The following is a 15871-nucleotide window of genomic DNA, read 5'->3' as shown; positions in this document are numbered from 1 at the left end:
GCCTCTTGTGACTCTTCCCTCTTCTGACTTCCTTACCTCTTTCTGAGCTCCCTCCTCTCCTGCCTTGTTGGTGCTGACCAAATGCCATGATTTACACCCCGTGACTCTTCTGCCCAGAGCGACTGGGGGTAGGTAAGCTGTCTCTGTTTTGAAGGGTTTTGTTGTTTCTGATCTGGCCTATAGGAGGCACTGGGGTCAACATCTGAAGGGCTTCTCTACCAGACAGTGACTACCACAAGTAGCACATGTTCTAAATTATAAATGAAGGATTCAGAAAGTGAAGGTTGTGATTTGAGAAATGACCTGGTTAAGAAAAACTAAGTGCAGTTGCCTTAGCTACTACAAGCTAGCTGACATTGAGCACATCACTTCATCTCTCCTGATTTCCATAGAAGGAATTGGAAAGGTCCCCAGCTGTGGGCTAAGGGCTGGTTACATCATAATCACCTGGGGCCATTGTTAAATATTCATGTTCCTACACTTTGCTACAGTTCTGTATCAATCTCCCAGATGGGAATGTACGTATGTTTTCTTAGCAAACAACCCAGATCCTTCTGATGGGCACCTGGGTTTGGGAACCACAGCAGTAGATGATCTCTTCTTATGCTAAGAGGTCACTGAGTCTGCTGCTGTGTTAGCCTGGTTTGGGTGGAGATGGACCTGGTAGGGGTGAGGAACTGCCAAGCCTCTCCCAAGGAGTGTGTCTGGGGGGCTCTGTGGAGGAAGAGAAAGTTACCACCTTTCACGCATGTCGCAGGTTCTCTGCTGTCTTTCTTCAGTTCCTACCACGGGAAGGCAGCAGGTACCAGGGCTCCACTGGTCTAAACCACAGTTTTCTGCTGACCCAAAGGTTCTAAAAATAGAAAAGAGGTGCAAATCCTGCTCCCCAGCCTTTGCGGGGGCAGAGAAAAGCAGAGTGCCCAGGGAGAGGTTGTTATGAACGACAAAGTGGTAATTTCTTCCCAGGGGTGAGGAAGGTTTTTCCCTGTCCCTGCCTCAAGCTGCAATGGTGCAGTCTGTTACCTTGGAGACCAGCAGACACTTCCCGACAGGACAAGCTTCCCTGTTGAGTTGCTTGGAGGAGCTTGGAGGAACTAGAAGTGGGAACCAGCGAAAACAGTCCTGGGATGACCAGGGGCCCTTCTCCCAAAGATGGAGAAATAAATGGAGAAATGCAGGTGAAGTTGAGAGTCACAAGGGTTGACAGGGTGATAAAAGAGTGGGCGGGGGGAGGCCCAGACTCTAAGCTCTGGACTAAGTGAGAAAGATTTAGGGAGCCTGGGTCTTAAGCACCTGCTCCCTACCTGCCAGACATTGTGCTACGTGCTGGGGGTGCAACAGCAGACAAGGAAGTAATGGGGCTGCTCCCGAGAAGGTCTGTGACAATTTGGTAAGAGACGGCCAGGAGGCAGCAATAGGAGGGAATGATTTCCTCCTTGGGGGTTGGGGGGCAGCAAATGGGGTTCTGGAAAGACTTCCTGGGTTTTCTTGTCAAACAAAAAGGGCAAAGGGCAATTTTAGAAGTAGGTCCAACTTGAACAAAGAAGAGTATGAATTAGCAAGATGTGTGTAGGTAGGGGTTACCAGGGTGTGTAGAAGGATGCAGGATGAGGTAGAGAGGTAAGCAAAGAATAGATGCAAATGGAATGAAAAGCCTTGTGAAGAAGGTTTGACTTGCTTGTCCACGGTACTGAGAAGCCATGGCAGGGTTCTAAACAAGTAGTAACATGAACAATTCTGCATATCAGAAAAATCATTCTGGCAGCAGACTGTAAAATGGATTGGATGGGGGAAAGACTGGAGGTTATTAGGCAGTTAAAAATACAAACGCTGGGGGTGGCTTTATCCTGGATATTTAGGAGAATCCTAGATCCAGCTGTTAGCAAATCAGGAAGTTAGCTGAAGATTTTCTTTTATCCACTAATCAGGGCTACCTCTCTCCCTTTGACAAGATGCCATCTCCTAAGGACCGGCTTGCATATACTCTTCCCCTCCTGTGACCAGTCTCCCAAGGTAATGTGGCCCACCTTTCTCTAAACTCTGGACCTGCCCTGAGTACATTTATTCAACAAATGTTTTTTTAGCAACTACTATGTTCTAGGCAATGTTTACATAAAACTGTTCTAACAGTGAACATAACTAAGTCCCTGCCCTCATGGATCTTACTTCTAGTGGATTGATGGATGAGGGAGAGTGGGCCAGAGACAGATAATAAGTAAATATATAGAACATCAGATGATGAAATGTGCTACAGAGAAAACAAAACAGGGGCAGGGAGGTACTGTCTGAGATGGGGTAATCAAAGAAGACCTCTCTGATAAGGTTTCATTTGAGCAAAGGCCTGAGGGTCAGGGCTGTCCAGCTCTGCCTACCAGCTCTCTCTGGCACCTAGCATGCACTCTATAAATGTGCGCGGAATGAACGAGTGCTTGTGTCATATGCTGAAGTTCTTGAAGATGCGGCAGATTTTGAAATGGTATTCTGCATTCCTATAGCCCTTTGTATTTTACAAAGCTCTTGTACGTTCTCAGTTTCATTTGATCCTCCTGACGATGGAGTTGAAGTAGGCAGGGCAGTTACTATTATCCCCATGCCATTCTGCAGATAAAGAAACCAATGGTTCCGTGCTCCTTCTAGCACACCACATTGTTTTGCTAGTTTTTGCAACCCAAACACCCCTCCATTGGCCAACACAAGTCATCCCAGAATCCAGTCGTGCAAGCCTCTGAATTCATTAGGTTGTTAATCACTCACCGAAAAGAGGGAACTAAGACTGCGGGGCGTCCAGTGTTGATGCGGTATTTCTATTCCAGCAGTCTCTGCCACAAGAGTCTCCCAGCAAAGCATATTGAAGTAAAACCGCTTTTTCTTTATTTGAGACATTGTCACATTATCTTGGTGCTTCTCAAAAGAAAATTCCTCTGAATAAAAGATTAAAGACCCCCAAAGAGAAAAGCAAGTTGCCAAACCATCATTAGGCTATTTAATTTAATGGTTTCATAAGAACACACACTCCAATGTTGAAGCTGCAACTCCATCTGGAGTTTCTCACTTGCGGTGTTTTAGACAATATTTTTTTTGTTGCAAGTAACAAGAAATATAAATGAGGTCACTTGGGCTTCCCTGGTGGCGCAGTGGTTAAGAATCCGCCTGCCAATGCAGGGGACACAGATTTGAGCCCTGGTCGTGGAAGATCCCACATGCCGTGGAGCAACTAAGCCCGTGCGCCACAACTACTGAGCCTGCGCTCTAGAGCCCACGAGCCACAACTACTGAGCCCATGTGCCACAACTACTGAAGCCTGTGTGCCTAGAGCCCGTGCTCTGCAACAACAGAAGCCGCTGCAATGAGAAAAACCACACGCCGCAACGAAGAGTAGCCCCTGCTCGCCACAAATAGAGAAAGCCCGTGCAGCAACGAAGACCCAACGCAGCCAAAAATAAGTAACTAACTAAATAAATACATTTATAATAAATAAATAAATGAGGTCGCTTAAGCAAAAAGGAAGGGAATTAGAAGGAACAAGTATCTCATGGAACCCAAGAGCAGAAAATGAAGTCAGTTCTTCAAGAACTGAGGTTTACCTCCCCTCCTCAGAATATTTACTGTCTGCCAGTCCCTGCTCTCGCATAACTTACAGTCTAATGGGAGAAAGATGCCAATTCTTAAAAATCACGCAAATAAATGTATTATTCTAAATTAAGATAATTACTTTTAAAGAAAGGAGCACAGTTGTATGACAGTTTACATAACACAAAGGAACCTGGAATAGAGTGGGATGGTAGAGGAGACTTCCTAGAGGAAGTAACATTTGAGCTGAAATGTCAAGGATGAGTGGTTGGGGGGAGGGGAGGAGAATGTTCCAGAGCAAAGCCAGCATATGAAAAGGCCCTGCGATTAGAGGAGCCATACAGCATTCTAGGAACTGAAGGGGAACGGGGTTGTCGAACACTGAAGCAGCGAGCAGTGGTGGAGTGGGAAAGCTGGAGAGGTAGGTGGGCAGCAGCCAGAGCTTGCGAGCCTCAAATGCCGTCTTACGGATCTTAGTCCTTATCCTAGAAATAAAGGGAAGCCTTTGAACAGCTTTGAGCAGGAGGGAGAAGAGGGGGTGTGACCTTGGATTTGTGGGGGGGGTTGGCTGCCTGGTGCGGCTTGTGGGATGTTAGTTCCCCAACCAGGGATTGAACATGACCCTCAGCAGTGAGAGCGTGGAGTCCTAACCACTGGACCGCCAGGGAATTTCTTGGATTTGGGGGGGCGGGGTGTGTTTATTAATTTATTTATTTTTGGCTGCGTTGGGTCTTCGCTTGCTGCAACTAGAGGAATCCTGCGCACAGCAACAAAGACCCAACGCAGCCCCCCAAAATAATTAATTAATTAAAATAAAATAAGATACTTTATTAAAAAAAAGGTCAGCTCAAAAGACACCTTCACTGATCACCTGACCTATGCAAAGCAGACTCCTTTCCTGATTACTATCATATTATCCTGTTTACTTCCTTCACAGTACTTTCCACAATTTGTTATTGCTATATTTACATCACTCTCCCCCTCTGGGAGGACAAGGACGATGCCTAGCTCAGTGATTGTCAACTGGGGACAACTGTGCTCCCCAGGAGACATTAGGCAATGTTTAGAGATGTTTTTGGTTGTTACAACTTGCGGGGGGGAAGGGTTGCTACTGGCATCTGATAGGTAGAGGCCAGCCGTGCTGCTAAGCATCCTTCCATGCACAGGAGAGCCTCACGACAAAGCATTAGCTTGTCCAAAATGTTGAAAGTGCTGAAGTCAAGAAACCTTTGTTATCTTGTTCACTGTTGTATCCTCAGCATCTAGCACAAAGCCTGATACCCAGTAGGTGTTCAATAAGTATTTATTGAATGAATGAATGAAAGAACCGTTGAGCTGTTGTCTATATGCTGCACTTACCCTTTCCTTTTCTGGTATTCTTTTCCTCCTTAGGAAAATAAGCATTCGGTGTTTTTATAATGGCCACAGAAACTAGTCCTATCTTCCATGGTCAAGATAATGAGTTTCTGGAAAATCATTGGTAAGCATCTTCTCTGACTTTGCAAATGAAAACAACAACAACAATGTTTTGTTCACGGGAGTTGAGGGGGAAATACCTGCCTTTAAGTGAGACTGGGTAAATGGTCGATACATCATCTTATACCTGAGGGCTTCAGTTACCTAACTACCAAAACAATAGAATAAAATGTCTTATGAGCCTGGAGTCCACATTTTATTGGGATCTACACAGGAAACTTTCCCAGTTACTGCACAGAAATAAAATGTTTCTGGAGGCCCTGACAACGTAGAGTCAATGTCTGGTGCTGGGGCATTGATCAAATTACTTTGTGTTTTTTAGCATGAGGAGAAACAATGACAGAGATCCAAAGAAGCAATTGAACCAGAAGAATATCAATGAACGTGGCCAAAACCTAGACAATGGACTACTGGTTACACATATTAACCAGACACAGGACTTGCTGGTAAAAACCATAGTGCTCCAACTGAGTGGCAGTGCTTACAAATCATAGTCTGGGAATGCAGAATGTGTTAAGCTCTGGGTATTTCTTTCTTCACGTAGGATCTCAGGACTGAAAAGGATTAGTTACACACTCATCTCTGATCCCCTGCCTTTAGAAATGACTGAAGAATCTCTATGCCGTTTATAGAAATTGTATAGCCTTCTTGGCCATATCATTAAATATTCAGGGGGATGTGAAGACACTGTCCTTGTTATCAAATCTTGAAGACTAAGGAATTTAATTCTAAGATTCTCCTTCCTGAGATTTGTTTTTCCTGTAGGATTCCCTAAAATCTAGATCCAAAAATCAGTTTCAGGGGCTTCCCTGGTGGCGCAGTGGTTGAGAGTCCGCCTGCCGATGCAGGGGACACGGGTTCATGCCCCGGTCCGGGAGGATCCCACATGCCGCGGAGCAGCTGGGCCCGTGAGCCATGGCCGCTGAGCCTGCGCGTCCGGAGCCTGTTGCTCCGCAACGGGAGAGGCCACAACAGTGAGAGGCCCGCGTACCACACACACACACAAAAAATCAGTTTCAGGAAGTGCCACTGGAGTGAGAACGTTACGGCAGGAGAATTAACCTCTCGAATGACCAGAACTGTGGTCTTAGGCTGACTCTCAGTGTGTTGATGAGCTCTCTTCGCGTGGTGGTGAGTGGATTGTCTAGAACTCGCAATTCACTCTACCATAGAGACTATTGTCATCAGGGGTTGTCCGTGCAAGTCTGGCCCATCACCGTCTACCTATTCTACACTAGAGTTTAACAGTGGTCCTTTGAAATGATAATCAGTCAAAAACATTACAGTTTTAATGCTAGCAATTAAACATCAGGAAAATAGTTGGGCTTTACTTTTCTCCAGTATTGGCACTTATGGGAAAGCGAGTTTAATTAAAAGGAGATGAGCAAATGTCAATAGAGTCTGGAAATTCTGAAGGATCCTTTCAATGACTTTAGATGTTGATACTATGAGTCTTTATTTCACCTAATTTCTTATCAGATACACGACTTTCCAGGTGTACAAGGACCCCTCTTATTTATTAGCCACAAATGGGGCCTCCTTTACTTCACAAATGAATAGCAGTGGGAAAGAGGGAAAGGATTGCCCCAGCACAAAGATCTTATTCTTCTGTATGTAAAGCACATCCTTCAGTATATAATCAGTATGTCCTACAGTCAAAATCCATCATGTGTTTAATGGTGGCTCTTCAAATATTAATAATACAAAATCCATGTCCTAAAAAGTGATGGATCATTTCAAATGCAAGTAAAATGGAAGAGAGGTGAATTAGAAGTCTACCAGGTTCAGTGTTACCAAAGGGAGGTGGTTGTCCTGAAAGATGAGAAGAGTGACACCTAGTGTTTATATGCTGCAGAGCACCATTTTCCTAAGCGAGCGGCTGGGGCTAAGATTATAGGCGGTGCTGTTCTGGGGCGGGACATTAATTAGCAGAGAATCACATACGGAGAAAGTTGTCTTTTCAGTCAGTTCTCTCTAGATCCTTCACAAAGATAGTCACAGTTTGGTGGTAATTTAAAGGCAATATAGTATCGTGATTATGAGCGTGGCTCAAGCTATAGTGCTCGGGTTTGAATCCCAGCTCCAACACTAACTAGCTGTGTGACTGGACAAATTGTTTAATTCTCAATACTTCAGCACCCTTGTCAGTAAAATGAGGTTAATAACGATGGAACCTATTTTGTAGACGTAATTAAGTTAATACGCGGAAAGTGCTTGTCACATAATAAGCACTATTAAGAGTTTGCTCTAATTATTCGTGTTTTCACACTTCTTTAACACTTGCTAATTTCCTTTTTTTTAACATCTTTATTGGGGTATAATTGCTTTACAATGGTGTGTTAGTTTCTGCTTTATAACAAAGTGAATCAGTTATACATATACATATGTTGAAACAGAGGGTGAGGAGGTGTCAGGCACAGAACTTACGGCATCCAATACTATCTAGCTGGAATATGATAGCAACAGTTTATTTTCATTGCCTTTGTTTGTTTGTTACCGTCTGTTTATGACCCAACCTGAGGGGAAACAAGAATCACTGTTAAGAACCGTTTATGCAGCAGCACTCCAGGCCACGCTCTAGATCTTAGCGTCACGCACCCATCTTACAGGTGGAGAAAGAGACACGGGGCTTGCCCAGCATCACAAAGCTAGTAAGTGGGGGGCCCAGGACTGTACTCCCTTCTCCCCTCCCTCTCTTCCTCTGCCCTTTCCTCCTTCCGAATCCTCTGTCTGATCTAATCCTGTCTAATGCAGCTCGGTCAGCCACAGCAGATAATTTCAACCCCTTGTCTATCACCTCACCGTCTACAGGGAGAGCCTGACAAAGACAAGCCCAAGCAGTACCCACCCAGGGTCCAAGCAGGCGCACAGGAGACAGGCAAAGCCACCTTTGGGTGTAGTCGGGGGCCGCGGTGGGCTAAGCAGTGCGCAGGCCCTTTCCACGGTCACTGAACGCTGCAGGGCGGTTTCTCTCACTGTGGGACTGAGCCGGCCTCTCCCCTTGTGAGGCCGTGTCCCACACCCTGAGTCACAGCCAACCCTGGCAACATGTAAGGCCCACTGATTCACACAGACGATGGCGGCCGTGCTGGAAGCTCTTGCAGCATCCGTGTCTGCTCCAGGCCTTGCACACCCTTCCAGCCTCTTCTCAGGTCATGCTTACCCTGCATTCGCTACACTCCAACCACCGTGGCCACCTTTCTGTTCTTCCAGCACTCTGCCCCTGCCCCCAAGCCCACCTCTGCCTGGACTGTGTGCGCCCAGAGACACACAGGGCTGACTCCTCCTGCACCTTCAGATCACAGCTCTGAGGGGCCTCCCCTGACCCCCCCATCTCAGCTAAAGTGACCTCCCCATCTCCACCCTAGTCATTTTCTATCACATTGCCCTGCCCCACTTTCTTAATACAGTTGTTCCTTGCTGAAATTATGGACATTGATTTTGCTTTTCTTTACTGACCATCTATCCACACTAGAATGTGAGCTCCGAGAAGGCGAGAACATTTCTATCTTGTTCACATGGTAGCCCTAGGACCAGGGACAGTGCCTAGTTCAAAGCAGGGCTCAGAACAAGGCAAAGTGGGCTCAGAGTCTTAGGTCAGCTCTCTCCACCTTCTGGCTCTCAGAATGTATCACCAATGTTGAATGCTTGCTGTGAACGACTTCAGCTCCATCACCAAGGCCACCACCCACATCCTGAGCTTATGTCACTCAGCACAAGCAAGGGGGCTTGTTCATTTCATGGCCAGACCCCTGTGATGACTCGGAAATTCTTCCTCTAAAACTTTTACCCACTGCTCCTGTTTCTGGCCTCTGGAATGGACAGGGAAGCCCATTCCCTCTTCCATCAGTCAACAAATGTTTGTGGAGGATCCCTCAGACTGAGAGGGAGGCAGAACTCGTATACCTGAAAGGATGCAGGGAATGCAAATACAGAAATAAACAAAGACGCCACCATCACTTGTGTTTGACAGAGACTCAAAGGTTGGCAGGGGAGAAGGAAAGCTTTATGGTGAAAAAAGGGGAAAGCTTCAGGTGTACCCTGAAGGGAGCCAGAGGCGGACTAACTAGAAGCCGGCGTCTCCTGTGACTGATCTGGGGGCATGTTTGGTTTTCTCTGGTTGGTCCTGAGCTGAAAAGGGGATGAAGAGTAGGCAAGCTGGCAGTCACTGCCAGAGTCCTGACTTCCCGGTCCAATTGCCGCAGAGGTTGTGGTCTGGCTCCATGGTCTGGTTGCTACCCGTGTGGGTCGGAGTTGTGCTGTCATACAGGGTCTAGCCACGGTGTGTTTGTGTATTCAGTCTCTCACAAGGCAGGATGTGGTGAGTGGCGCTTGACTCCTCTAGACACATACTGGGGATGAGGTGAGGGATGGGCACGGGTATTTCCGGGCAACTGGCCCAGAGCACCGGCCTCCGCATTTGTCTGTTGCCTCAGCAAGGCGAGTTCTTGAACGGACTGCTCTCGGGTGGGACCGGTCAGGCTGGTACCTCTTAGGGGTCCACGTGGAGGGAACCTAAAACATCCTCAGCGTCACCCTCTCTTTCCACCGGTTTCTGTGACTCTGTCTTGCAGAGGCTGCAGGGCGAAGAGACCCAGCTGTCTTCAGCTTGGGAGGATTCAGAAGATTGGCTTTTAACACACAATTTAAAGTCTATGAAACTCACCTTGGCTGACCTGATAAGCCAGGGCACAGCCATGCTGTAAGTCTGAAGCCTTTCCCCTCTCCCCGCAAGCCTGCAAGACACGTCCATCCCCCTGAGCCCAAGAGACCCTTTCATAAGACTTTTCTTCTTCAGGAAGGAGGGTAGCAATGTCACGAGGAAAATGCACATCTCCACCCAGACCATCCACCAATTGGAATCCAAGCTTTCTGAGTAAGTATGCTTTTCAGCGTCTTCCCAGCAACCCAAGAGCTCAAGAAGTACCTGGTTTCAGCAGCCTGAAAATGACTTTGTTCAAACGACAGTCTCTGTGGGACCTTGGGCAGGCTTCTTTCCGCTTCTAGCCCCAATTTCCTGTTTTTGCAAATAAAGAGGTTGGACCATATCAGTTTTTCTCAGCCTTTTAAAATCCATGGTCCCTTTGGATGAACACATAAAATCTCACAGCCTCATCTGATGCGTGATGGTTAAGAGTGACCACTTTTGATGACAGATTGATTGGGTTCATACTTTTACGGATATATGTCAAAAATATTCAGGCTCCCCACTTCCAAACTAGATTTTTTTTAAAAGCTTCTCTTTGGTTTATTTATTTGGCCACACCAAGAGGCTTATGGGATCCAAGTTCCCCAACCAGGGATCGAACCTGGGCCCTTGGCAGTGAAAGCGAGGGGTCCTGACTACTGGACCACCAGGGAATTCCCCCAAACCAGATTTTGACGTCACCATCCATCCCCGGTGTAGCAATCTATGGGCCATGATTACTGCTTGCCTGAGGTTTCTTAAAAGGTTAGAATAATAATTAATAGCCAACATTTCTTAATGTGTCAGGAATTCTGCTAAGGGCTGCACACATTATCTTATTTAATCCTCACAACTCAAAATATAGTGTTACTCTCAAGACCATTAACCAAAAGTCAATTACTAAATAACCAATTTGCCAAATTTATCAAAACATTTTAACTGGGGCTTCCCTGGTGGCGCAGTGGTTGCGAGTCCGCCTGCCGATGCAGGGAACACGGGTTTGTGACCCGGTCCGGGAGTATCCCACATGCCGCAGAGCGGCTGGGCACATGAGCCATGGCCGCTGACCCTGCGCGTCTGGAGCCTGTGCCCCACAACGGGAGAGGCCACAACAGTGAGAGGCCCGCATACCGCAAAAAAAAAAAAAAAAAAAAAAATTTTAACTGTAACTTTTATAGCAAGTTTTATTGGGTTGGAAGGTTAAACAGATTTTAAAGATTTCTGCAATATTTTGGTTGATTAGTTTTAATTGTGAATCCAGCAATTTAAGGAATGTTTCAGGTCTCTTCAGTTAATTGGTCATTTGGCAAATTGATTTTCAGAGAATTGGTTTTCAGTAAACTAACTTTTGGCAAATTGACTTGGGTAAAGTCTTATTATCTTCATGTTGGAGCTGATGAAGCTGTGGAGTTTACTACACTTGTCCAAGGTCACACAGTTAGTAAACAGCAGAGCTGGGTCTCAAAGACAAGCTTGTCTCATTACCTGCCCATGCCCTTACCTGCACCCACACTCATGCATGCCTATGACTCTGCCCACTGCCCCATGCCCATGAGTTTATATCCAAAGGCCTTCCCTGCCCTTCTCTGGGCCCCCAAATCCCACCTGCCTCAGTGAAGGCAATTCAGTTAAGTTCACGTGGCTGAGTCCTTGAGTGCCTATTACTGGCTGGTCTCCAAACAGCCACTGGAATAGTTTGCAATAAGGGAAACTCAAGAAATTCCCCTGGCCACTTATATTCAAAAACTAAGTTTTTTGTTCATCAATCCACTGAGAAACTGCTGCTGAGTTGCCTCACTTGTGCATTTATGATCATGTCCAGGTGACTAGGAAGTCTCACCTGAGAAGACACAGATTTGAGAAGAGCAAGAATGTTCTTCCACCTTCCTCATGAGAACACCCCCCCATCCTCCATAGACTGGCCCTCCCTCGAAGCCCACCTAGTTCCACCAAACCACAGCCGTTTATAATGAACATTGCATCAGCAAAAGGACCCCACACACACTTGATCCCTTTCACAATCCCCTCCATCCTTTATCCCAGAAAACAGACCTTCAGTTTTCTCTTTGCTAGAGTTTGCCTTATATTCTCCCAATGCCTTAGACACATTAAAAGAAAGAAAGTCCCATCCGCACTTTCCTTCCATGTATGTAAGTGGCTGTTTTGCTCAGTGATGAAGCTGACCTTGGGTGACAAGTCTTCCTGGTGTTTTGACAGAGCTATTGAACTCTATCAACAGAGAATTCAGTGGCTCACAGAAAACAGCAAGAAGGTAATAGATGTCATTCTTTACCTCCTTTCACTCATTCCACCTGTACTTGTTAGAACCCTTTCAGACGCAAGTGCTAGACCTCCAATTTACATTAGCCAAAGCTAAAAAGGGAATTTCTAGACCTACAGAAATGAAAAACTCAAACACAGCTGTATCTGGGGGTTCAAATGATGTCATTCTTTGTCTCTGAGCTCTGCTTTCCCCTGGGTCGGTTTTACTCTCGGGAAGGCTTTCCCCAGTCTTGGGAAGATGGTCACCAGCAGCTCTAAGCTTACATGTCACCAACTAAAGTGACATGTCAAAAAGGATCTCACCTTGCTTTCCCAGTACACCCTCCCAAGTCCTGGGATTGACACTCTCTGGACCAATTTAGACCAATCACCATAACCAGGAGGATGAGATGCACTAACTGATTGGGCCTGGAACTAGTGCCTACGCCTGGGGAAAGACAGGGGGTGGGGGAAGTTGGAGGAGACTGGGTGAGCCCCCCCAAACCTCATGGACTGAGAAAAGGGAGACAGATGGCTGCACATGGAAAGCCAGAGTGCTGTTACCAGAAGGGGAAACAGATCCTGGGTGAGACAGCAGAAATGCCCTGGACCGTTTCACCTCAGACCCCTAATGAGATTTACGATTAAGGCCGATCATCTGGACATAACTTTTGAAAATTTGATTAAATGTTTTCCTCAGACCCAAAGAGTAGAAGAGTGATCATGGGCAAATTAACCTTTATTTTTCTTCTTATTTGTTTTAGCCTATATTCTTCCACTGATGCTTTTCTGGGCCACCATTTGCTTTCACCTTAGGCAATCCTCAACTCTTTTCTTAAACCCTGGGACAGGCAAGATGCTGAAATCCATGCTCCCCACCCCCAAGCCCCACCTCTACTACCCAGGCCGATTCCAGGGTGTAGTCTACATCTCAGATCCAGAACCATCTTCAGTTGCTTAGACAGGTCAGCAAATGCACATCTCCAGCTGTGGCACGCCCCTTCTGGTTGCACGTGGTAACACAGGCAGAGAGAACTGAGAGGGGTGAAATCCTCACCTACTCCACAAACATCCATTCAGGGAATGTTGCTCTCACCTGCCTACCCACATCACCCCTGTCCTGGCACTTTTGACAAAGGGGGCAGGGATTGCTGGTCGGGTCCTTCTTCCCCTTACCCCTTTCTGATGGAGTTACCGCGGAGCCAGGAAACAAGCTCCGATTGGATTCCAGGGAAGCGATCACCTGTGAACCAGCTCATGAGTCTTCTGCGTGCTGGGGCACCTGGGGTGATGCATGGCCCATCACAGGGCCCAGTTCCCGACTCTGCTGTCAGCAAGGCCTCACTTCTCTGGGTGTCCGTTTCCTTATCTGCAGAGGATAGAAGCAGGGGTTATTAACCGGTGGCACGCAGGCAGATCTGGCCCTACAACCATGTTTTTCTTGGCCTCCATAGTTTTATTTTTTGAATTAGTTGTCAAGATTTAAAAATCCTGATATGTCACCTTTACGTCTGCTTTCAGTCTTCTCTTGAAAAACTGGGACTATCTGGCATCACTGGGCTCCAATTCCCTCTTATTTACTTTTCCAGTTGTTTCTATGGGATGAGTTTCTAGAATTTCAATGGCTAGGTTTAAGGGGATGCATGTTTGTTTGTTTTAAATTTATTTATTTTATTTTTGGCTGCATTGGGTCTTTGTTGCTGCGCGCGGGCTTTCTCTAGTTGCGGCGAGCGGGGTCTACTCTTCGTTGCGGTGCACAGGTTCTCACTGCGGCGACTTCTCTTGTTGCGGGGCACCGGCTCTAGGCGCACGGGCTTCAGTAGTTGCAGCATTCTTCTATAAAATGGGTCTTCCTTCTGCGGCTTCTTGTCGAGGTCGGGGAGCGCTTGAACGTCTGCTACACAGAGCTGCCCAGTAAAAGGTTTGTAGAAGCACAGAGCTGTGCTGGTTGTTTCCGCACACCCTCTTTGGTTTTAGGTATTTGGCCTCATCAAGGGGGCCAGAGTCGGTGTCCTCATCGATGTGTCAGCTGTCAGCAGTGGCCCTCAGAAGGAGGAGTTCCAAAGTGACCTCATGGTAAGTCTCTCTGGCACGGAGAAGGACCTGGAACTGGCAGCTCCACCCCACCCTCCACTTATGAGCTTGCTAATGGGCGTTGTTTATAGCAAGTGCAAAATGGAGTGTTTTGTAAAGAACAGTTCACACTTAATTAGCACCTACAGTTAAAAAAAATATATATGTTGAGTTCTGCAAAACCCAGCCTCAGAGTCTCAGCTGCAGTGTGAGCTTCTAGTATTCACACCACAGCAGTTCCTACTAACCCGATTTTGTCTCAAGAGCCCGGAAAGAAGGCATGCAGGCGGTAATCAGTTGGACTGACTTCAGCACAGCACGGGCTTCCGGCCTGTTCCAGACAAGGAGCTATCCTGCTTGGCCGTAACTCAGAAGCTAAGAACTCTAGGGTCAAATCCCAGGCACCTCCTCCACGTCTCGGCTGTGTGACCGTGTTACCTCATCTGTAAAACAGGGATGATGGCAGTTGCCACCTCACAGGGTCACCAGAGGACAAAAGGAGTTCATGCAAATTAAGTGCTCAGTACAGAGTCTGGCATCGAGAAAAGCCTCTGTAGTCTCTGTGAAGTGTTATGGAGGGTCTGTTCCTAGAGGAACCTCTAGAGCTTTGAATGAGGCCTTAGCAGCAATAGCTGGTCCCAGCCTTTAGAGGAATCAACATGGGCCAGTTTCCAGACTTGTCCCTTGTTCCTGTTCTCAGCAGGTGTCAGGGAACAGGTGTCAGTGCAGGCCCCTCTTCCTGACAGGTCCCAGGGCCCGGTTTCCAAAGATCCCCCAGCTGGGCTGGTCCAGTCTTAGCCAGGGCAAGGCTCGTGTTGGCAGTAACAGGTGACGTTTGTAGCTGGCCGGGAAGAAGCGGGATGAGTTATCTTATTGTTGGATACTCACCAGGTTGAGTCTGAGAGCATCCAATGGGTTGGCCCTGCACCCATCGCTCTATCCCCAGCTTACACGCCCGGGACAGAAACCGCTGCCCCTGACCTCCGTTCTCCTCCCTGGGTGCCACAGTGAGGTGCTGAGGGTCCAACCACAGCACACGCTGAGGTGGTGCTCATCCCACTGCACCCGTGACCTAAGTGCGCAGCAGCTGCGGCAGAAGAGCACGTGGTCTGCGGTCAGCGGGAGTGAGGACCCAGCTCCTGGACTGGCCCGCCAAGCTGCGGGCTGGCCACCCAGGCCCCATACCCGCCACGCACAGCCAGGAGCAGGCTGGGGTGGGCAGCAAGCAAATGTCAACATGGGGCTCCTAAGCTGGGCCTTAAGTGACCCTGTTTCAGCACGGCTCACACCCCAGCCCAGAGGGCCCGGCCAAGGCTTGAGAGGTGGGGCCAGGCTCCACGTGGCCCATGGCCCTGGCAGCCCGTGATGTCCTTTTGCCCACCAGAGCCTCATTGATGAGCAGCTGAGCCACAAGGAGAAGCTGTACGTCCTGTCCTTCGGTACCACCACCAGCACCTTGTGGCCCAGCCCGGTGGAAGTCGGCACCTCCAGGTGAGTGACTGCCCAGCCTTAGCCCAGATGTCTACCTGGTCATCTTCCTCCCTAAGTGTTAGTGTCTTTTTTGCGTGATTAAAGTGCAAAACCCCCAACAGACAAGTGAGACAATTCACAAAAGCAGAAACACAGGGAGCCAATAACTTTTGGAAAAGTCACCCCACGAGCGCCACAAAATGAAAAGATGAGACACCATTTTTACCCAGAAAACTAGCAAGGTAGTTTTATTATTATGAAAATAATACATGCTCATTTTCAAAAGTTGGAACAGAATAAAAGGATAAGTAATAGCAGATGAGTCTCCCTCTT

General features: G+C 47.5%; 1 protein-coding gene across 1 annotated transcript in view; it reads left to right on the top strand.

Moving 5' to 3' along the window:
- Positions 1-4966: 4966 nt before the first annotated feature.
- VWA3A (von Willebrand factor A domain containing 3A) overlaps positions 4967-15871 on the top strand; it is a gene marked incomplete at its 3' end in the record, with an annotated part of 44483 nt that continues 33578 nt past the window's right edge. Inside the window, exons 1-7 of the mRNA XM_082856660.1 lie at positions 4967-5050; positions 5369-5492; positions 9621-9748; positions 9845-9922; positions 11951-12005; positions 13973-14071; positions 15453-15559. Coding sequence (XP_082712786.1) covers positions 4989-5050; positions 5369-5492; positions 9621-9748; positions 9845-9922; positions 11951-12005; positions 13973-14071; positions 15453-15559 — 653 coding nt within the window. The 5' untranslated portion in view covers positions 4967-4988. The remainder of the gene's footprint in view (positions 5051-5368; positions 5493-9620; positions 9749-9844; positions 9923-11950; positions 12006-13972; positions 14072-15452; positions 15560-15871) is intronic.

This window comes from Leucopleurus acutus, assembly GCF_964270905.1.
Source record: "Leucopleurus acutus genome assembly, chromosome: 16".
Lineage (NCBI taxonomy): Eukaryota > Metazoa > Chordata > Mammalia > Artiodactyla > Delphinidae > Leucopleurus > Leucopleurus acutus.
This window is presented reverse-complemented; position numbering and strand designations above follow the sequence as displayed.